This window comes from Dermochelys coriacea, chromosome 1 (assembly GCF_009764565.3).
Source record: "Dermochelys coriacea isolate rDerCor1 chromosome 1, rDerCor1.pri.v4, whole genome shotgun sequence".
Lineage (NCBI taxonomy): Eukaryota > Metazoa > Chordata > Testudines > Dermochelyidae > Dermochelys > Dermochelys coriacea.
The window spans coordinates 191,534,429-191,558,373 of NC_050068.2; the positions used below are offsets into that span (position 1 = coordinate 191,534,429).

The window sequence follows — 23,945 nt, forward strand, 5'->3', positions numbered from 1 at the left end:
GCTTGGTAATAGCGAACATAGTATAATTAAATTTAACATCCGGGGCGGGGGGCGGGGAACACCACAGTGGCCCAACACTGTAGCATTTAATATCAGAAAGGAGGAGTACACAAAAATGAGGTTAGTGAAACAGAAATTAAAAGGTAGAGCACCGAAAGTAAAATCCCTGCAAGCTGCATGGAAACTTTTTAAAGACCCCATAATAGAGACAACTTAAATGTATACCTAAATCCCACAAAGGGTAGGAATAAATGGTAAATTTTCAGAATGGAGAGGGGTAACTAGTGGTGTTCCCCAAGGGTCAGTTGTAAGACCAGTCCTATTCAACTTATTCATAAATGATCTGGAGAAAGAGGTAAACCGTGAGGTGGCAAAGTTTGCAGATGATACTAAACTGCTCAAGATAGTTAAGACCAAAGCAGACTGTGAAGAACTTCAAAAAGATCTCACAAAACTAAGTGATTGGGCAACAAAATGGCAAATGAAATTTAATGTGGCTAAATGTATAGTAATGCACATTGGAAAAAAAAACCCCAACTATACATACAATATGATGGGGGCTAATTTAGCTACAACTAATAAGAGAAAGATCTTGGATAGTTCTCTGAAGACATCCACACAGCATGCAGCGGCAGTCAAAAAAGTAAATGGGATGTTAGGAATTATTAAAAAAGGGATAGAGAATAAGACTAATATCTTATTGCTCTTGTATAAATCCATGGTACACCCATATCTTGAATACTGCGTACAGATGTGGTCCCCTCATCTCAAAAAAGATACTGGCATTGGAAAAGATTCAAAAAAGGCAACTAAAATGATTAGGGGTTTGGAATGGGTCCCATATGAGGAGAGATTAGAAGCTAGGACTTTTCAGTTTGGAAAAAAGAGAAGACTAAGGGGTGGGGGAATATGACAGAGGTATATAAAATCATGAGTGGTGTGGAGAAAGTTATTTACTTGTTCCCATAATATAAGAACTAGGGGCCACCAAATGAAAGTAATGGGCAGCAGGTTTAAAATAAATAAAAGGAAGTTCTTCACACAGTGCACAACCTGTGGAACCCCTTGCCTAAGGAGGTTGAAGGCTAGGACTATAACAGGGTTTAAAAAAGAAGTAGATAAATTCATGGAGGTCAAGTCCATTAATGGCTATTAGCCAGGATGGGTAAGGAATGGTGTCCAGAGCCTCTGTTTGTCAGAGGTTGGAGATGGATGGCAGAAGAGAGATCACTGATCATTTACCTGTTAGGTTCACTCCCTCTGGGGCACCTGGCATTTGCCACTGTCGGTAGACAGGATACTGGGCTGGATGGACCTTTGGTCTGACCCAGTATGGCCATTCTTATGTTATCTTCTCAAATTAAAAAACGTAGCAAGAGAACCAAAGAAGTGCTACCTTGGCTAAACAACAAAGTAAAAAGCAGTGAGAGATAAAAAGGCATCCTTTAAGAAGTGGAAATTAAATCTTCATGAGGAAAATAGAAAGGAGCATAAACTCTGGCAAATGAAATGTAAAAAAATATAATTAGGAAGGCCAAAAAAGAATCTGAAGAACAGCTAGCCAGACTCAAAGTAATAGCCAAAAAAAAAATTTAAGTACATCAGAAGCAGGAAGCCTGATAAACAACCAATGGGGCCACTGGACAATTGAGATGATAAAGGAGCACTCAAGGATAAGGCCATTGCAGAGAAACTAAATGAATTCTTTGCATTGGTATTCACAGTTGAGGATGTGAGGGAGATTCCCAAACCTCAGCCATTCTTTTTAGGTGACAAATCTAAGGAACTGTCCCAGATTGAGGTGTCATTAGGAGGTTTTGAAACAAATTGATAAACTAAACAGTAATAAGTCACCAGTACCAGATGGTATTCACTAAGAGTTCTGAAGGAACTCAAATATGAAATTGCAGGACTACTAAATGTCATCTGTAACCTATCATTTAAATCAGCTTCTGTACCAAATGACTAGAGGATAGCTAATGTGACACCAATTTTTAAAAAAGGGCTCCAGAGGAGACCCCAGAGATTACAGACCAGTAAGCCTGACTTCAGTACCAGGCAAACTGGTTGAAACTATAGTAAAGAACAAAATTGTCAGACACATAGATGAACATAATTTGTTGTGGAATAGTCAATATGGTTTTTGTAAAGGGAAATCATGCCTCACCAATCTACTAGAATTCTCTGAGGGAGGTCAACGAACATGTAGACAAGGGGGATCCAGTGGCTATAGTGTATTTAGATTTTCAGAAAGCCTTTGACAAGGTCCCTCACCAAGGCTCTTAAGCAAAGTAAGCAGTCATGGGATAAGAGGGAAGGTTCTCCCATAGACTGGTAACTGGTTAAAAGAAACAAAGGGTAGGAATAAATGGTCAGTTTGCAGAATAGAGAGGTAAATAGTGGTGTCCCCCAGAGGTCTGGGCCCAGTCCTATTTAACATATTCATAAGTGATCTGGAAAAAGGGGTAAACAGTGAGGTGGCAATTTGCAGATGATACAAAACTACTCAAGACAGTTAAGTGCCAGGCAGACTGTGAAGAGCTACAAAAGGATCTCTCCGAACTGGGTGACTGGGCAACAAAATGGCAAATGAAATTCAATGTTGATAAATACAAAGTAATGCACACTGGAAAACATAATCCCAACTATACATATAAAATGATGCGGTCTACATCAGCTGTTACCACTCAAGAAAGATCTTGGAGTCATTGTGGATAGTTCTCTGAAAACATCTGTGCAATGGCAGTCAAAAAAGTGAACAGAACATTGGGAATCATTAAGAGATAGATAAGACAGAAAATATCATATTGCCTCTATATAAATCCCATGGTATGCTCACATCTTGAATACTGCATTCAGATGTGGTCACCCCATCTCAAAAAAGATGTAAGGTTCAGAAAAGGGCAACAAAAATTATTAGAGGTATAGAACAGCTGCCGTATAAGGAGAGATTAATAAGACTGGGACTTTTCAGCTTGAAAAATAAGACAACTGGGGGGAGGGGATATGATAGAGATCTATAAAATCATGACTGGTGTGGAGAAAGTGTTTACTATTTATAATACAAGAACTAGAGGCCACCAAATGAAATAAATAGTCAGCAGGCTTAAAAAAACAAAGGTATTTTTTCACACAACACAACACACTGTCAACCAGTGAAACTCTTTGCCAGAGGATGTTGTGAAGGCCAAACTGTCACAGGGTTCAAAAAAGAACTCGATAAATTTATGGAGAATAGGTCCATCAATGGCTATTAGCTGGGATGGGCAGGGATAGCGTCCCTAGCCTCTGTTTGCCAGAAGCTGGGAATGGATGGGGTGGATCACTTCATGATTACCTGTACTGTTCATTCCCTCTGGGGCACCTAGCATTGGCCACTCTCGGAAGACAGGATACTGGGCTAGATGGACCTTTGGTCTGAACCCAGTATGGCTGGTCTTATGTTCTTGGGCTCCGAAGGTCCTTAGTCCTCTAGTGTGTCAAAGACTGCCCTCTCCTCCACAACATCTATATGCAGTTGATCCTGGAGAGACCAAGTGCAGCTTTGTGTAAAACACCTATACGTGGGTGTTTTTATTTCAGGCAGGATGCATCTGTATTAACTACATTTGGATCAGCAGACTTTGTTCATTCTTAACTGCAAATTAGACTGATGGCAGCCGAGAGATGAACTGGCTCAGAGGCCATCCTTCTGTGTGAGTGTATGTGAGTGAATGGCTCATATTAAGAGATCTCAGGATAGACCAAGCTTGCTTCAGGTAGAGGTGTGCCACAGATACTGACAATATATGTGGCCATCAGCCCAACATCCTTGCAGATACTTGTTGGTCCTGGCAAATCCTCTTTGGTAGATCCACAGTGCCCTGGATCCTGACTGGGGGCAAGATGATTTCTTGCTACACATGACACAAGCTGAGGCATTCCAGTAGCCTCAGAGAAAAGCCGAGACTTGGAGTACTTTATCTTGAACTTTATGGTCTCCAGCCCTCTAATAATGGCACTGAGATTCTCAGATCTCTTCACAAATGTTGCCCGTGATGACTTAACTTTTTGAGGTCTGAAGAGTTGTTTTGCAATGTGTGTAGCTGAGATGGCGTTTACACTTTAAGCATTTTATAAACAGCACAGTAATTATTTCAGCTGTGGACAAAATTATTTGCCCCAGAACCTTTAGAAAATTCAGAAGCTTTTGCTGCTTCTGGTTAAGGACACCAAAGCACCAAAAAAATGGTAAAGTGTTGCAATTCTGAAGACAAGTGATAAAGCATGAAGCACCTTTACTGGAATTTCACAACTCTGACCCTGAATGCAGAAGCAAACATGAAGATGAGATCTTTGGTTATAGTTTTTACAATTGACTAAGTACAGTGGCTAACCCAAAGATCAATTGTATGAAACTTTTAAAAAACTTAAGGTAAAGGAAACAGAGTTAAAAACAGGTCTGAAACCCAAATAGTAGACAAATTATTCATTTGTAATCATGAATTGTGGGTGAAGTCTGCATTTGTATCTTTGTATGAATGCCAAAAAAATAATTTCAGGTTCAGAATTAATTCAACTTTTTTGCTTCATCATAAGTAGTAACTTTTACATACAAGATACAATACAAACTTTCGCCAGAAAAAATAAAGTTTCCACATAATCTTTGTGAACTCCTCTTTAAAGAGGCAAAACCTTCTCTTGTCTTTCTCATCTCCCTTGATAAGCCAGGAAAATATTGGGATCTGAGGATCCCTATTTCAATCTGATTTTAAACCCTCTTTTGATCAGTCACAAAGCAGATCAGTAGGATTCAGCAAAACTAACTGAATCTTCTTGCTTCACCAACATGTTAGACACACAAACTAAGTGTACTTTAATAAATGTGTCAAATTTTAACTGGTTTAAGGAGAAATTTAAAAAGTAAAACAGATTATTCTCTGCTCAGACACCTTTCAGACCTCAGAGGTTGGAGCAATACTTGTTTTGATGTATTCTAGAGAATACATGTTATCAAAAAAATCTCAAGCCCTATCTTTTCCTCTGAAGGCATGGAGATTTTAATTATGTGAATCTTATCTAAATGGGTACATTTAACTGTGAGATTCTGCAGGTTCTTTGGATTTGTAACACAATAGCCAAGGGAATAAATTAAATTGGAATTAACAAAATTCTCAAACAGCAGATTTTCAGAACAGATTACCGATCCTCGGTTAGATATTAAAGCATACATCCATAGGATGCTGTAGGTAAATTACAATAATGCTGGTGTGGCTATTTAAAAAGCTGGAGAGCAAAATACTTGTGGTGCCAGGAAATTTAGAAGTAGGTTATATTTACTGATACTGACAGTAGTGCAAGTCTCTAGTTTAGACACTCAGCCTTCTGCTGCTATTTTGAAGCTATCAAGTATAATGAATGTAGCATGCATCCACTACAAGAGCTTCCTCCCATGTATAACTATATATAGACAGGTTAGATATGCATAACATGCATACTAGAAAAGAAAGAACAGTTACAACTACAGTTTTAAAGTTTAGCTGCATCTTAAAGTTAAACACACTTCACTTCCATCTTGGCAATAAGCATTTATCTTCTAAGCTCCTTAACCAGAAAGAAAGTATTTACCAGATACAATACATGTCCCCATTTTGGAGCTGTGGGACCAGGAACGATTCACACAGCTGTAAGGCTAAGGTAGTCTTCCCTTCTTTTTCAGTGTTGCAGATGATCTCAATTCCACTCTTGCAATCAGTCCTCAATAAGTGCTATGCAATTAAAATAAGACCAGTTTAGGTAAGTTTGCAAATGCGGGGGGGAAAAGTTGATCACACCTCGCTATACTAAAGTAGTCATTGATATCTCCAGGAATTTCTACTGACAGGGATTCTTTGGCAAAGGTTTCATGTTTTTCTGCAGATAATCATCTAAGACAGGTTGTCTTATGCCCAAATACATTTGTTAGTCTCCAAGGTGCCACAAGGACTCCTCATTGTTTTTGCCGATACACACTAACACGGCTACCTCTCTGAAACCTAAGACAAGTTTATCTGTTAGACGTTATCAGATATTTAGGGTAAAGTTTTCAATGGGATTTAGGGATTAGTACATATAAAACTTCTTCTTTCTAGGCATTGTGTTGCATGTATCCTGGAAGCCCACATGAAAGTTTTAGCTTGATTTTTGACAAATTAGACACAAAATGCACTCAATTGTAACATGTACTATCAATATTACAAGTTTCTCCTACTAAAAGGAGAAACTATGTAGTGCCATTTCACATACCAGCACAAATAGAAAGAAAACACTTTTTTAGAAGTTTAAGAAATTTGACAAGGCAGAAAGAATTAAACTGAAAGTAATCTAAAATTAACCTCTTCTGGTATAGCCACATTGTTATAAAATGTCTCTGAATCTGTTATTTAGAGAATATCTGGGAAAAATTTGTGCCTTCAGGTAGGTATATGTAAACAACCAGTGAAGTCACTAGGAGTTGTAGGTTCAGACTTTAGCCCTCAGAAAATAAATTCAAGTGGATACCAATTAGGTCACCTGCTGTTCAGACATTTGGCTGCAGTATGAATAAAAAGTTTCATATGTTTCTCTTGATTATACAGGAGAAGAGTATAATATATTACTAGAGGCATAAAAATGTACACTGACACAGTACCTCCTGGAATAGCTGATCTTCTACTGGAGACATATAAAGACAGGTGAAAAAAGCTTGATGGAAATACAAATCTTTACTGATTTCTGGATGATTTATGCAAGATTTGATAAGAGCCATTGCCTCTGGGATGCGTTCGCAGGCAATAAGGTATCTGGCACGTAGTTCAAAGAACAGTGGATTTTCAGAGCTTAAATATTTGTTAACTGTATGGAAAAGAAAAATTTAGAAGTAATTAGAATCTCAAGTCCCCATAAAAATATTGAAATTACACACATTTTTACAGGCCTTATCTACAAGTTGTATAATCAACAATCTGCAAATGAAGCCAATCATGTATTTAAAGTACCATATTCAGGTATTTAGCTTCAAGTCTGGAGTGAGAGGAATTACTACACTGACCAAACTAGTGGTCTTACTCATTTAGTATCCTGTCTCCAACAGTGACCAGTATCAGCTGCTTCAGAGGAATGTGTAGTAAACCTTGCAGTAGGCAATTATGGGATAACTTGCACTCACACTTTCTCCCTCCCCCCCAATAGTTAGAGTGTGGCTCATGTCCTGAAGCATGAGGATATATCTCCCTTCCAAAACATTATTCAAAATGTCGAACAATCCTGGATGTTCTTGTTATCCATAAAAATGGGGAAAGTGGGAATGAGAGAAGATAATCAAATATAAATTTAATTTAGTTTCAGTTCACATACTGCATGTTTTAGTTTTTAATACAAATGTATTTTATCTGCTTAGATAGATGGAAAAACTATAGCTTCTGACAACTATTTTTAAGATTGATTTACATGGGGCTCTTTTCAGTAAGTACGGTGGGGCGTGGAAACATTTTGAAGTTGAAATTCTGAACTGTTACAGAGAACTGAATTTAAATAAAAGCTAGAAACTTCCAGAACTGTTCAAGCTCTATTATCCCCGCAAATACATTCCATAAAAAGAAAAGTAAAAGGTAGGGCATTAGTGCAGTATTAAATGACTATCTACAATGTTATGCTGTGGACACCAGATTTAGTGAGTCACACAGCAATTCCAAAGCTAACCTAGATCAGTGGTTCTCAACCAGGGGTCTGGGGTCCCCAAGGGGCGGGGGCCACAAGCAGGTTTCAGGGGGTCTGCAAAGCAGGACCAGTGTTACAATTGCTGGTGCCCAGGGCAGAAAGCTGAAGTCCCACTGCTTGGGGCTGAAGCCTGGGACCCTGAGCCCCTCCATCTGCAGCTGAAGCCGAAGCCTGAGCAACTTAACTTCACGGTGCTCCCTATGGCACGGGGCCCTGGGCAACTGCCCTTCCTGCTATCCCCTATCGCTGGCCCTGGCTTTTATATGCAGAAAACCAGTTACTGTGGCACAGGTGGGCCATGGAGTTTTTATAGCATGTTTTGGGGGGGGTCTCAAAGAAAAAAGTTGAGAACACCTGATTTAGATCACCCCAGCTCTAGAAAATGCATTTCTATTTGAAATTATAGGATAACCTCAGACTTTAGTCAATATATAGTTCTCATTAATATCTCCACAAGCCACAGTTAAGTCTAATTCCCTTACATATCATTTACAAAAAGACAAATTTTTAGATATACAGTTTATTTCATCACTTCATTGCATCAACCCAAGGTGTCCTTTATAATTAAGGCTGAGATTAACTTAATCCTAAAGGTGCATTAAACAGAGTATGTTATGGTTTACTTTCAACAATGACAACCTTACTAGAATAGTACTTATGTGCAACACAACCAAGTTAAAGTTGCAGTAGAAACCTAAGAAGATATTTCTAAAGATATTTAGGAGACTAAAAATGCAAAAAGGCACTTTGTAGACATTCAAAAGCACCTAATTATCTTCAAAAATCTGGTCCCTTGACTGAGTACTCAATTTTCAATCTGAAGAGATTGTACTCATGTTAGATTTTACATTTAATTTCTTCAATTTGAAATGGAAAAAACTTAGGCCTGTTCATAAAAATAGAAAAAACTAAAGCACACGTGTAACATAGCAGATTTTAGATCAAAGCTTACATTAACTTTCTCTTTAAAACTTGAACAGTTTAAGACTCACTCCAGACTACAAAATTTCAGTGTGATGCTTCTAGTTTGAGGAGCATGTGTTACATCCTGTCTGTTGTGTACATTGCGAGTACTCTGGGGCGGAGACTGTGTTTGTTACATGTCTTGGACAATGAGGCTGATTTTTAGAGGTATTCTTAGGTGCTATCAAAACAGAGAAATAGGTTTATCATAATACTGAATTACTTAAGTGTACACAGTTGTATGACAATCTTATGTAACGCAAATAGACTAATTCTACCTCAACTTTAAAAAAAAAAAAATCAAAAAGGTACCTATATGAGAAAGTTATGAGCAAGTGAAAAAGGAGTGGGAAGGATTTAAATGGAAGGCAGAATTCAGGCATGAACTACAGTAGTTACTGCAGACTACCACTAGAACCAAAATCACTGATATTTCCAATTAAATTAAAAACCACTACTTGTGTAATGCTAAATCTGCATTAAAGGTAACCCAACCTTCAGCCACATATTTTACACGCAAAAAAAAAAAGTCCCTGACAAGCTATGAGATTTCATATTTAACTACTACCTCTGCTCATGTCAAAAAGACTGAGCATAAATTATTTGGTACATCATCCATTTTCACTGAGTAATGAATGGAAAGTCTGCAGTACTATTTCAACTTATTTATAGAGTTCCCTTTTTCAGATGATACAGCCATGAGTCACTATGCCCCAGCATCCAAAAGTGAGAGAGTTCAGTTTCACAGCAAGAACCCTTGACTACAGACTGTCACCTAGATGGGGACTGACCACAGCCATTCACTTCTCAGACTTTTAAGTGCTTTTTGGCCGATTAACCCCGCCTGTTTTCCTTTCCTCTCCTTTCTAGCATAGAGGGCCCTACATTCCCAGGCAAGAATATTCATGCTGCTGATCTAAGCCCCAAAGCAACAGATAAATCCTAATTACAGGTGCAATATTTTAACAGGTGTTAATTTAAGAAAGGTAAGACAAAAATAAAATAAAGCATCTATTCTTGTCCAGACAAGGACTATGCAGAATTTTGCTTGAATTTACTGGATGTTCTGATTATAAAGGTTGGTAGCAGAAAGCTTTTATGTCAGAGTCTCTGCCCCTTCCAATTTTAACTCCTCCTGCAATTCATGGCAGGCTGCTTTGCAGACTCAATGGTCTGCCTAAAAGGTCCATGCATCTCTGTATCCAGGAAAGCACTTTTTTTCCCCCCCCAATAGTAAAGCCTAGATCTTTTTCTAAAGATAGCCCTTCTGCATGGCCATCTGGAAATATTGCTGAAATGCATGAGAGCAAGCAACCATTGATTGTCCTAGCCTACTCCTCTGTCTACAAATTGGGGGACCCAACACAGCATAATAGGATTTATTCACACAGTGCACACTGTCCAAGTGATTTTCATAGATGTAATACTTAATGATAAAGCCTAAGTCCATAGACAGATGGACGACAGACAGCAGTCATGGGTTAACCAAAGGCAAAATGGATAAAAATCCATGATTTTAAAAAAAACAGGGCTTTTTAAATATGATTTTTATTTATTTAAATACACGTGCTTTTTAAAAATAAACCTACTTAAAGTTATGACAGCGTATAGAAAGATTTAAACTTATATGATCTATTAAACTAAATACAAAAAATATTAAGCAGTAAGTTTGCTGCCAAGTTTTTTTTTTAAACTATGTATTTAGGAAGTTTTAACCAGTTTACAAATCCTTGCCAAGTAAATATCAGAACAAAACAATTACAAGACTTCACTTTTGTTTAAAGAGACATACAGGAATATAGCCATCGGATCTTTTGATTTAACAGGGTATTACCATATTAGAGTAAGTATCATTATAATACCTATGACATTTCTAGTGATATTAAATTGAGTGAAATCTTTACACACTTAACAGACCAGGTATGTCTATCAAATGTTAAGATCCAAAAAACTGGATTGGTGTGCTGGGGTTTTTTTTGGCCACGTGAATGCAATTTGAGTACTGACAAAAGGATAACCAAATATTTAAGTATCTATCTGTCCTCTGCCTATTTTACTGGATATATAATTGGTGTGAATTTTTCCATAACCAAAACCTCCCATTTTTTGAACCATTCTGCAATGGTTAAGCTATTTTTCTTTTTCCCATGAGAGGCTACTCACAGCTGAGCAGATGAGAGATTAATTCTTCATGTCCTTGTGTGAGACCATTTCCACTAGTCAGCCCCACGAGCATTATCAAAGGATCATTTGGGAATAAATATCCAACAAATTGTGATAGTTACCAATTGTATCCCAATACACTCAAGTGACTGGACATGTCCATGCATAAAATCTCCATTTTCACCACAATTTCACCAACATTTATTCCTGTTCATTCAGTCTATTTATATTTTTTAACTTGGCTGGTGTGAAATAGCACTGAAACAGTATCTTAAATTCATTTTCTTTTATTGTGCTGCAGATTGAGGTTGCTGGTCCTCTTTTCCAGATCAAACCTCATTCCTTTGGCTTGATTTGCATATCCAAATCATTTTCAAAGCATATAGGGATATTTTTTGGTTAGGAAATCTGTCTGCATAGATGGATATAAATTAGTTACAATTTTCTGTTTTCAAATTGACTAGATGCCTTTGCTTCCATTAAAGTTAGCTTACTGTATAAAAGTTTTTTCTGGAAAGCTGATTAACTGTGTCTGACTTGAAAGTACCGGTACCAGGGAAGAGCAGGCCAGCTAAAGTCACCTTTAATCTCTAAATAAGATAGAAAAGTTTATTTACTGAATAGCTGGCCAACCATGTTTATTCCAAGACTCACCCAATCTTTGAAGCTCCTTGGTTCACAATTTGAGTTAAGATCTGGATTATTTGCAATGGGTGTCATTGATGAGGAAAAAACTGATCTTATCTCTAGTTCTATGCAAAACCCATCTAGAGTAGCCTTTGCTAAGATGTGTGTAAATTTCTGGCAGATCTGATTCTTTATTAGTCCATAATAGCCCAGCAATGTTTACACTGCTGCAATTTTCTTGTTCAATACAGACCCAGTGTTTGGCTGGGCTAGAACACCCCCAATCCACTACTGCTTTGAGCTGGCTGGGTTGATAGTACATAGAATATTCTGAACAGCCAGTCCATCATGTTTAATGGGACCATACAAAGTACCTGCTTGGTCTTTTCTGATTCCATATAAAATCTAACATCCTCCTCTGCATTCCTGCTAGGGCTTTGTCTAGATAATTACAGAAAGATTTTGAAATAAAGAAATCCTTGGCAGAATATTCATTCTCACTGTTGCTATTCTTCACAACCAAGGAATTGCATACTTTTTCAGCAAATGAACAGAGATCTGGAGTGCTGGGATAGTGTTTGACATTTAAATCATAGAGCTCTTCTAGGTTGTTTTGAGACTTGAATTCGCAGGTCTCTTATAGAATATGTTGCCCATTTGTAACCAAATGTTTTCTGGAGGAGGAGCTTTTCAGAGTCTGGCAAATTTATAGCTTTATTTTCTTGAAATCCAGACAGTTTCCCAAAGTCCCAAATTTCTTTCAAAAATAATTTTAGGGAAATATTTGGTTTAGATAAAAATATCACTTGCATATACTGCTATTTTCTGATGTGTTCCTGCAACGGATCTATTGTCTGTTATTCTCTGTACAAAAAGCTCCACAGCTAGTGGAGCTGACGTGATTGGAATAACAGAGACTTGGTGGGATAACTCACATGACTGGAGTACAGTCATGGATGGTTATAAACTGTTCAGGAAGGACAGGCAGGGCAGAAAAGGTGGGGGAGTAGCACTGTATGTAAGGGAGCAGTATGACTGCTCAGAGCTCCGGTACGAAACTGTGGAAAAACCTGAGTGTCTCTGGATTAAGTTTAGAAGTGTGTGCAACAAGAGTGATGTCATGGTGGGAGTCTGCTATAGACCACCGGACCAGGGGGATGAGGTGGATGAGGCTTTCTTCCGCCAACTCACGGAAGCTACTAGATCGCATGCCCTGATTCTCATGGGTGACTTGAATTTTCCTGATATCTGCTGGGAGAGCAATACAGCGGTGCATAGACAATCCAGGAAGTTTTTGGAAAGCGTAGGGGACAATTTCCTGGTGCAAGTGCTAGGGGAGCCAACTAGGGGGAGCGCTTTTCTTGACCTGCTGCTCACAAACCGGGTAGAATTAGTGGGGGAAGCAAAAGTGGATGGGAATCTGGGAGGCAGTGACCATGAGTTGGTTGAGTTCAGGATCCTGACGCAGGGAAGAAAGGTAAGCAGCAGGATACGGACCCTGGACTTCAGGAAAGCAGACTTTGACTCCCTCAGGGAACAGATGGCCAGGATCCCCTGGGGGACTAACATGAAAGGGAAGGGAGTCCAGGAGAGCTGGCTGTATTTCAAGGAATCCCTGTTGAGGTTACAGGGACAAACCATCCCGATGAGTCGAAAGAATAGTAAATATGGCAGGCGACCAGCTTGGCTTAATGGTGAAATCCTAGCGGATCTTAAACATAAAAAAGAAGCTTACAAGAAGTGGAAGGTTGGACATATGACCAGGGAAGAGTATAAAAATATTGCTCGGGCATGTAGGAAAGATATCAGGAGGGCCAAATCGCACCTGGAGCTGCAGCTAGCAAGAGATGTCAAGAGTAACAAGAAGGGTTTCTTCAGGTATGTTGGCAACAAGAAGAAAGCCAAGGAAAATGTGGGCCCCTTACTGAATGAGGGAGGCAAGCTAGTGACAGAGGATGTGGAAAAAGCTAATGTACTCAATGCTTTTTTTGCCTCTGTTTTCACTAACAAGGTCAGCTCCCAGACTGCTGTGCTGGGCAACACAAAATGGGGAAGAGATGGCCAGCCCTCTGTAGAGATAGAGGTGGTTAGGGACTATTTAGAAAAGCTGGACGTGCACAAGTCCATGGGGCCGGACGAATTGCATCCGAGAGTGCTGAGGGAATTGGCGGCTGTGATTGCAGAGCCCTTGGCCATTATCTTTGAAAACTCGTGGCGAACGGGGGAAGTCCCGGATGACTGGAAAAAGGCTAATGTAGTGCCCATCTTTAAAAAAGGGAAGAAGGAGGATCCTGGGAACTACAGGCCGGTCAGCCTCACCTCAGTCCCTGGAAAAATCATGGAGCAGGTCCTCAAAGAATCAATCCTGAAGCACTTAGAGGAGAGGAAAGTGATCAGGAACAGTCAGCATGGATTCACCAAGGGAAGGTCATGCCTGACTAATCTAATCGCCTTTTATGATGAGATTACTGGTTCTGTGGATGAAGGGAAAGCAGTGGATGTATTGTTTCTTGACTTTAGCAAAGCTTTTGACACGGTCTCCCACAGCATTCTTGTCAGCAAGTTAAGGAAGTATGGGCTGGATGAATGCACTATAAGGTGGGTAGAAAGCTGGCTAGATTGTCGGGCTCAACGGGTAGTGATCAATGGCTCCATGTCTAGTTGGCAGCCGGTGTCAAGTGGAGTGCCCCAGGGGTCGGTCCTGGGGCCCGTTTTGTTCAATATCTTCATAAATGATCTGGAGGATGGTGTGGATTGCACTCTCAGCAAATTTGCGGATGATACTAAACTGGGAGGAGTGGTAGATACGCTGGAGGGGAGGGATAGGATACAGAAGGACCTAGACAAATTGGAGGATTGGGCCAAAAGAAATCTAATGAGGTTCAATAAGGATAAATGCAGGGTCCTGCACTTAGGATGGAAGAATCCAATGCACCGCTACAGACTAGGGACCGAATGGCTCGGCAGCAGTTCTGCGGAAAAGGACCTAGGGGTGACAGTGGACGAGAAGCTGGATATGAGTCAGCAGTGTGCCCTTGTTGCCAAGAAGGCCAATGGCATTTGGGTTGTATAAGTAGGGGCATAGCGAGCAGATCGAGGGACGTGATCGTTCCCCTCTATTCGACACTGGTGAGGCCTCATCTGGAGTACTGTGTCCAGTTTTGGGCCCCACACTACAGGAAGGATGTGGATAAATTGGAAAGAGTACAACGAAGGGCAACAAAAATGATTAGGGGTCTAGAGCACATGACTTATGAGGAGAGGCTGAGGGAGCTGGGATTGTTTAGTCTGCAGAAGAGAAGAATGAGGGGGGATTTGATAGCTGCTTTCAACTACCTGAAAGGGGGTTTCAAAGAGGATGGCTCTAGACTGTTCTCAATGGTAGCAGATGACAGAACGAGGAGTAATGGTCTCAAGTTGCAATGGGGGAGGTTTAGATTGGATATTAGGAAAAACTTTTTCACTAAGAGGGTGGTGAAACACTGGAATGCGTTACCTAGGGAGGTGGTAGAATCTCCTTCCTTAGAGGTTTTTAAGGTCAGGCTTGACAAAGCCCTGGCTGGGATGATTTAACTGGGACTTGGTCCTGCTTTGAGCAGGGGGTTGGACTAGATGACCTTCTGGGGTCCCTTCCAACCCTGATATTCTATGATTCTATGATTCTAGTGCAAAAAGTAAAGGAGACAATGGGCATCCCTGCCTAGTCCCTCTAATTCAAGAAGAGGAGATTAACTCACAAACTTTGTTGCCAAGTTTTAAGAAAGTCAAAACACTGAATTGGGGAAGTCATGAGGTAAGCTCTTGGAATCAGTCTATAGTACTAAACTTCTGACAGAAGTAAAACACTTATCAACCTTTCGTAACAGTTGTTGCTCATGTGCACACACATCTAGCATTGAATGGACGCCATGTGCACAGTTGCCGGATATATTTCTCTTAGTGGTATCCATAGGGCCGGCCCTTGCACTTATGTGCCGGTATACTGGGCACCGCCAGCCCCGTCCCCTCTCAGTTCCTTCTTGCCGGTAACTCTGACAGAGGGGTAGGAGGGTGGGTCATGGAATGGACATGAGCAACACAACTTGAAGAATAGTTATGAAAGTTTGGTAAAAGTTTTTCTTCAAGCGCTTGCTCATGCCCATTCCATGTTAGGTGACTCACAAGCAGTACCACAGACATGCTGATTGCAACACTGCCCTTTCGAAACTGGCACAGTCCCGGGCCTGCTGGGTGATGGCATAGTGGGACACGAAGATATGAACTGACAACCATGTTGTGGCCCTGCAAATGTCCTGGATTGGTACATACATGAGGAATGCTGCTGATGAAGCCTGAGCTCTCATAGAATGAGCTGTCAGGATGGCTGGACATCCTGCTCCTAGCTAGCCTGGATGCAGGTGATTATACAGGATGAGATTCTCTGGATGACACTGGCAGACTTTTCATCCTGTCTGTCACTGTTACAAAGAGTTATGTTGACTTGTGGAAGGGTTAGTCCTTTCAGTGTAGAAGGGCAGGGCCCGTCAAATGCTATGGTATGCAGCCAGCATTCCATATCGATTCCACGAGGCTTCGGAAAAAAGACATGGAGAAAAGTGTCCTGGCTGTTGCGAAACTGCAATACCAACTTTGGTAGGAAGGCTGGGTGGGGACGTAGCTGAACTTTCTGCTTGAAGAACACCGTATAAGGGGGTTCTGAGGTCAAGGCTCTGAACTTGGAGACCCTGCTGGCCAAGTTAATTGCCATAAGGAAGACAACCTTCCACAAGAGGAACCGTAGAGAACAAGATGCCAACAGCTCAAAGGGGGACCCCGATGAGCCTTGACAGCACCAGGTTCAAGTCCCATGGTGGAATCAGCTCGCAAACCTGCAGGTAGAGCCTCTACACCTTTCAGGAACCACATCATCATCTTGTAGGAAAAGACTGATCTACTGTGGACCAGAGGATGGAAGGCTGAGATGGCTGCCAAATGAACCTTGATCAACGATAGAACCAGACCTTGATGCTTCAGGTGATAGCCCAGGATGGACTGCAGGGACGACCGGCACAGAGAGAATTTCCGTTATGAGGCCCAACAAATGAAATGCTTCCATTTTGCCAAGTAAGTCACATGGGAAGAGTTTCCTGCTGCTTAGCAAGATCCGCTGGACCTGCTCCAAGCAGACTTGCTCTTCTGGGTTCAGCCACACAGCAGCCATGCCATGTAGGGAGGAGAGGTTCAGGTGGGGTAACCGGCCTTGGTTCTGCAAGATCAAGTCCGGGGGTGATGGGAGCCCCAGTGAAGCCGCTACCGAAAGGTCCAGAAGCATGCCGAATCAATGCTGACGAGGCAATGCCAGGGCTATTAAAGTAACCTTTTCCTTGCCAGTCTTGATCTTTAAGAGAACCTCGTGAATCAGGAGTATTGGCGGAAAAGCGTACAGCAGTCCCCCCACAGCCCAGGACAGCAGGAAGGTGTTGGAGAAGGAGCCCTTGCTGAGCAGAAATGATATTTTCTGTTCTGTCTGGAGGCAAACAGGTCCAATTGGGGAGTCCCCCACTTCTGGAAGATGGTGCTGACCACCTGTGTGTGAAGGAACCACTCGGGATGAGAAGAGAAGGACCTGCTGAGGTAATCCACTAGCACATTCTGATCTCCCAGGAGATGTGCTGCCTTGAAGTGGACTGCATGATCCACATAAAAGTCCCACAACCAGAGGGCCTCCTAACACAGGGTTGAAGAGCCATCTCCCCCTTGGTTTTGGTGTAAAACATGGCGGCCATGTTGTCCATTAAAATCTGCCCTACTCCACCTAACAGATGGGGAAAGAATACCTAGTGGGCTAAGCGTATGGCTCAGTTTCCTGACATTTACATGCAAGGAAAGTTCTTCCTGGAAGGAGAGGCCCTGGGTTCCGAGACTGCTGAGATGGGCTCCCTATCCAAGGTCTGAAGCATCCGAAACTAAGGTCACTGAAGGATACAGGGCAGCAAAGGGCACCCCATTCATCACAGACCATGGGTCCACCCACCAAGTCAAAAACACTAGGACAGCCGACGGAACTGAGAGAATCATGTCCAAATGGTGCCTTCGTGGAAAATAGACTCAGGCCAGCCACATCTGTAGGGGTTTGAGATGCAGCCACACATACTGCACTATGTAAATACACGCTGCCATGTGACCTAGCAACTGAGCCACACCCCAGTGGCTGTGAGTGGGTGGGCCCCGATGAGGGGATTAGGTTCGACACAGTTTGGAACCAGGCCTCTGGTAGGATGGCTCTGTTGAGTCTAGCATTGCCCCTATAAATTACCTGAACAGGGATTAGCGTTGACTGTTTCTCATTTATTAACAGGCCCAACTCGTGACAGGTAGCCCATACTAAGCTGACGTTGCACTGGATTTAATCTTGTGAATGGCCCTTAATCAGCCAATCATCGAGGTACGAAAAGATTTGGATGCCTTGTCTCAAGTAAGCCATAATTCCTTGGCCTGAAGCCCCTCAAGATCTTGCACTTGTCTTTGATGTTAGCATCCCTGAGGCACTTAAGACAAGCTGAATGCATGTCGCTCACAGGCATGGTTTTACTGGAGCATGACTTGAAACGTGGAGACTAGGATCTACCCAATCTTTGGGACAAAGTCCCTTAAGATCGGGACAACTATCTATACTTTAACACTTACTGTTTTAACTAAGCTAACTAGAGAGAACTATACATAACAGAAACAAGTCCAAACCACCAAGATCAGAAAATCATACGAGAGCAAGAAGCTGTTTCTGCAACAATCATGGACGGTAAGAAGGAACAGAGGGGGGCCGGTGGCACCTCATATACCAGCGCATAAGCACGGGGCTCCCAGGAGCACTAGGGCCCGACCTGAGACCATTAAGGGGAAAACCTCCAGCAACTGCACGCATGGCATGTGCACACCTAATCAACATGAGCAAGTATCTAAGAAGAATCTCATTTCTTCAACTAGTTCAGTTTGACGACTAGTTCATTCAAAATTAAGAAACCAACTGGGAGTTGAAGAAAATGCAGGAAAACTTGTTTTCCTCTTCCAACCCTTATGAATAAAAACTAGGTGTTGAGATCTATGGGCTCTAAAATCTTGAAGGACGTGGCCAGAAACAACCAGTTCATTAACTACAGATAATACTGCCTTTGATTAGTCAAGTCAGTTTTAAATGCAAATCATGTTTGTTCAACTTTTTGAAACTTTTAATGAATCTAATACCTTTATTGAATAAAAATGTTGCAGTGCTGTTTGTGCATTTTTAAATTAAATCTGAATTCTAACTAGATCTTAATACAAAATCACAAGAAAAGAGTTAATCTAAAATGCATGGTTCGCCATTTTGTAACAAGAAAAATGCAAAAATTAAGAATCTGAATAAAGGTAAGATAAGCTATTTAAATTTAATTAAATGTGTAAAGATAAAGTATCCTCCTGGTTAGCAAAAAGAAGCAGCACATTTAGTAAAGGCTATATTTAGTTGCAAACATGTTTTAAGTTACCAAATAATGACAATAACGAAGTACAAACACAAAACATGATTAAAACTGATTATTTAAATCAAGATTTCCTGCTTGCCGATTTAACTCATGATTTAAATCAAACTACCCTGACCAAAAGTATCCACTGCGGGAGCAGTTTGGTAACATTTAGAAAGAAATATAGCCTAAATGTATTATTTTTGTAGTACTGAATTGCTCACACTAAGGATTGAAAAATCCTCCTATGCTCACTGAAAGCGCTTTCCAGAAGATTTGGGCTTTAGAGGCAGCCAAATTTAAGTAGCAATACATTTTTTTTCCCTTTTTTAAAAACAAGGAGATATTTGCCTGAAAGGAAATAGAAAACAGTATAAGGATGTGCTACCACCTCAGAGATAGATGTGTGAGAGAAAGCCAATAGAAAATATGAGCTAAAATACTTAGCAACAGGAAGGAAGGGAGATCCAGTCTGAAGTCATCTTAGGTAAAATGATCATCTAAAGGCTACAGCTAATTTTATTTTGGGAGAGACAAAGAATCAGGTAGCAGGAAAGCATGATGGGGAAAAGCTTCTACATAAATGACTGACCAGGCAAATCAGAAAATAGATAGCTCTTAGGGATTTATTTATTTATTTATAGCTCTGCATTTATTTTAATTTATTTATTTTGAAGGCCAAGAATTTGGATCAAGCCACCTGAAGTGTCCAAAACTGAAGTGAACATGTTATGTATTTGAGCACACTCAGAACATCCTGTTGATATTATAAAAAGACCAGATCCTTTTGGACTTCTATCACTTCCTTTACCATCTGTTCATTACAACCAGAAATCCTGGTGGAACTTGCAGCGTGATACAAAACTCTCAAATGACATTTCCATCCCACCCATCATTATTCCACTTTCAGACAAATTTACCTATAATGAAAGGTACACTATTGACACCTCTGAAGACCCAAGTCCTTTTGTCCACAGACGAGGTACAGCAGTCAAAGCTTCCCCACATTACCTTACTAAATACCCTCCACTTTGTTCTGGAACCACCATCTATGCTTGAGGGAGGCAACTCAGTTTCCATGGCCTTTCAGTCTTTACCCTCTTAATTAATGCTACCATAAAAGATAGCAATTATAATGTACACACTTGTCCACTGAGTGAACCAGTTTGTCTCAAGAAACTATGGTGACAAGTAAAAATTGGAAAACTAGTAAAAGATGGTGACATCCTTTAGTCAATATCAAATTGAACCACTTTTGAACTAGTAAGGAAGAGGTAAAAAGGTGCTATAGACCACTGCTAGTAGACCACATTCCCTAGGTTAGTAAAAACATTTATTTAAAATAATTTGTTTAATGTAGTTCATAAGGTTGGTGGTGAAAACCTTTCACTAAATCACCTCAAAATCAGTTTTATTTTCTTGTATAAAGCTATGAATACTTCAATTATCTTGATGTCTTGTCTTGATAGAAATTTAAATGAAGAGCTTGCCCCTCCTCCCAAACTATTGTGTTGACAGGTAACTTCCTGGCTCTAACATTATATGTGATTACTTCAATTAAAAAACAGCCTCAGGGTCTCTCACACAACATACATCAGAGTAACTGGCTCATTATTCCCCACAGGGTGAGCTAACAGTGAACAAGTTTTTCAAATTAGTACCTATTATATAGGACACCAAGTATAACATGTATAGTAAATTATATATCAAAAGTACAACTTGAGTACCATTGACACCACACTCTGTCAGTATTGCCCCAGTATGCAAAAGTATTTTATAAAATAATACTTAAACATGCATGTTCTAAACTTTTTAAAATGTGTGTGCGTGTGTGTGTGTTAAATCAAGTACCTAACTCCTGAGATACAGGCTTTGCTTTAAGAACTGCTTGTAATACTGGATCTTCCCATGGCCCTCCATCTCTGATAATTCGAGTCACTAATTCCAGGTTCACATTGCCGTATCTGCTTAGGAGGTTCTGGCATTCCTAGGAGTAAAAAAGTGCATTAGATATAAAACTATCAAGAGGTCTGACAGACCTAGTTTAGCCATTTAATGGCTAAACGTCGTCAAACTTCATAAGAAGGATTTGAAAGTTACTGTACAAGTTAAATATATATTATAAAATATTGTAAACAAGTTTTAAGAAGTATTTATTTTGAGTTAAAACTATGATATCGCATACATGTTGACTGAAGCTATATATTAAGCCTTAAAACGGTACCCATCTAGCTTTTCTGTAATCTACAGGTTATACACAAACCTTGGTAAACATCCTAACAATGCTGTCAACTAAGTCTGACAAGTTTGTGCCATTTCCCAAACATTTGGGAAGCTGTCTTCTAGACTCCAATTAAGAGATATTTAAGTGGCACACATAGTAGGGTAGCTCTTCAGCTTGCATAAATCAGCACTGATTTACAACAGGTGAGGTTTGGTTCAGTCATGCAGTCTATGCTCTGCTAAGTTTATTCACTTCTGCCATTAAAATTAACAGTACAAAAAAGAAGTTATCCAGGAACAATGTGGTGATTCTGGAATGTTCTAAAGCAGATAGGGTTTTAAAACCCTATAACTCTTATCAAGCCAAGTTTACTTACCTCCAAATGTTTACTTATAGTATCTGATAGCAGCAGACACAATTTTCATGCTGCCCAAGTTATTCTTTCCTTGTGATTTACTGGTATAAAATAGCCTTTGCCACCAGCATCAATTAATAGCTTAACACCACAACCTGGTATCAGTCATCCGCCAAAAGAAATAAGATACTAAAACGAAAGTAAGATGGTATCTGATTTCTTTTCAGATCATTTTATTCAACAGGATTTATCTAACATTACATTTTATTGCATACTGAAGTGTCTTTGGGACAATCCATATATTTCATGCAAGCTAGAAAACAGCTTCCAGGCATTTACAATTCACTGCTTTAACGTTCATTGCTGCTTTAGATTATTTTAGCTACTACGTTCTTCAATTCATTCCTAAGTTTGTCTATTATGTTTGGGTGAGATGTGTTTGATGGTCAAGGAACTGAAACTGATTTTCATCAAGACAATTTGCATGTAGGTGTTCAGTTGAAAAACAAATCTTACAAGTTTCCTCATTAAAAAGACCATTTTGACCATTAATGCACTATTAAAAAAAAAAATCAAACTAATGTGTGTCAAAATGCAAAATGACAAATGACAGGCAAATGGTTTAAGTAAATCAAAAATAAAAAGGGACAAACCCAAAAAGCTAAAATAAAAACAATTTAAGAGTAAAGAATAAAAGGCCCATATTTTATCAGTTTCCCCATACATCCCCTCTCTATTTTATAAATTCTTTACAGCAAGGATCAGTCTTAACTTGAATCTGACATAGCAACCATACCTTTGGGTGCCCTAAATATTAGCAAGAAACAGTCCCACAAAACTTAAGCAAAACAGACTACACCATGATATGCTGCATTCTTTAAGTGTCTAAACCAGCCCCACCCAATTCTGCAGCATGTGCCTAGATAACTCATGTCAGATGGTTAACGAGAACATTACTGTACAATTATAAAGCAGTTACTAGATGTTCGCATCCTATAATACCAAACAAGGCAAGTGTGAACACAGCCTAGTCCTAAGCAATAAAAAGACAGTTATGCTTTTTCAGTCCATCTAAAATTGCAGATGAGAAAACTGTAGATTTAAATCATAACCTGGAGCACCTGATTACTTGAATGACACTAAACTCTGGTCAGATACTTAAAGGAAAGCTGTCAGAAATTAGTCTGGTGATGGTATCTGCATTTGAATTTTTCTTCTGTCTCTTAAAGAAATTCACAAAATAGAACCTTATTAATAATCAGTCATCATTACAAAACAAGGATTGTGCTCTAATTTATTTAGGCTTTTGATATGAACAGTAGGACCAATGGCAAGCGAAGTAAAAGATTTTTCCTCTGATAAAATTAGAGAGGGGAAGTGTAAATAAAATTACTCACTATCTTTTTCATTCTACTGAAGTGTTCTACCAATGCTTGCATCCACCAACACTCATGAAAGCATGACTTTCTACAAACAGGTTGATCTTCAAAAACCAAAAATTGTGTTTTACAAACATAGAAGCAAGCAGCAACTGTTATTACCTGGATTGAACCTAGAATATCTTTTAAAGGATCTTCATAGAATTCATCTTTTCCAAAGAACAGCAGCAATTCAAAAAAACTCCTACAAACACAAGTAATGACAAGTCAAAAACCAAACCAAACAAAAGCAAATCATTTCAGCTGTCTTCAGAGCTAGGGATCCTGAAATTATTGGTACTTGGACAAACTACAAAAACTTTATTACAAACAGTATTACATATCACAGCAGTTAAAATATATAGAGTAGTGTTTTCCAAAGAACTTACCATTTGTTTGACTCTGACCCAATTTATACCAATAGTAAGAGCTCGGCAAAAAATGCTCAACACTGAAAATCCCACCCATAATGTTTGAGAGCTATCCTCAGTTCTGCACCACTTAACTCAATGCTTTTGGATGTAAGTGAGAAACTCAGGTCTGGCCCATGTCTAAACCTCAAACTACCGTGTAACTCATAGGATTGTCAAAATCACAGGCATCATGTAAATGAAACCAAATTAAAGAGAGATTTTTACTTCAAGTGTTAACTCAAACAGCTGCTGAAAGCAAGAAAATAGATTGAGGAGTTGATACTTCCTCAAGTTTTGGATCTGAAAATTTCCAGTATGATGATCTCAGGCCACTCTTTTTGCTTGAGAATAAAGGAATGGACCTATCTGATATTTCTTAACACAAACAGAAAAAACCCTTTGGGGACAGAAAGTGCTTTTGATTTCCTTTATATATCAAGATGATGCTATAAAGCAGAACTGTGTACAACACCTTTAACTTGGTTTCTGCTCACTCAAGGCATGTGACGTGGAGATGGAAATTGAATAGAATGAGGTGAAATTGTCTCCCTCCCAGATACATAATGTGCCATTGTAACAAAAACTGCA

General features: G+C 39.8%; 1 protein-coding gene across 4 annotated transcripts in view; it reads right to left on the minus strand.

Moving 5' to 3' along the window:
* The window catches only part of ZNF654 (zinc finger protein 654), a 63,328-nt gene that overhangs the window by 12,030 nt on the left and 27,353 nt on the right, over window positions 1–23,945 (minus strand). For 3 of the 4 annotated variants that reach the window (XM_038377260.2, XM_043510275.1, XM_043510280.1), the window contains 4 exons: window positions 23,068–23,149; window positions 20,799–20,934; window positions 6,650–6,852; window positions 5,608–5,747 (listed from right to left, as the gene is read on the minus strand). In XM_038377260.2, the coding sequence (XP_038233188.1) occupies window positions 5,608–5,747; window positions 6,650–6,852; window positions 20,799–20,934; window positions 23,068–23,149 (561 nt within the window). Of the gene's footprint in view, window positions 1–5,607; window positions 5,748–6,649; window positions 6,853–8,668; window positions 8,693–20,798; window positions 20,935–23,067; window positions 23,150–23,945 lie in introns of those variants that run through there. The other variant, XM_043510278.1, reaches the window with a different exon arrangement.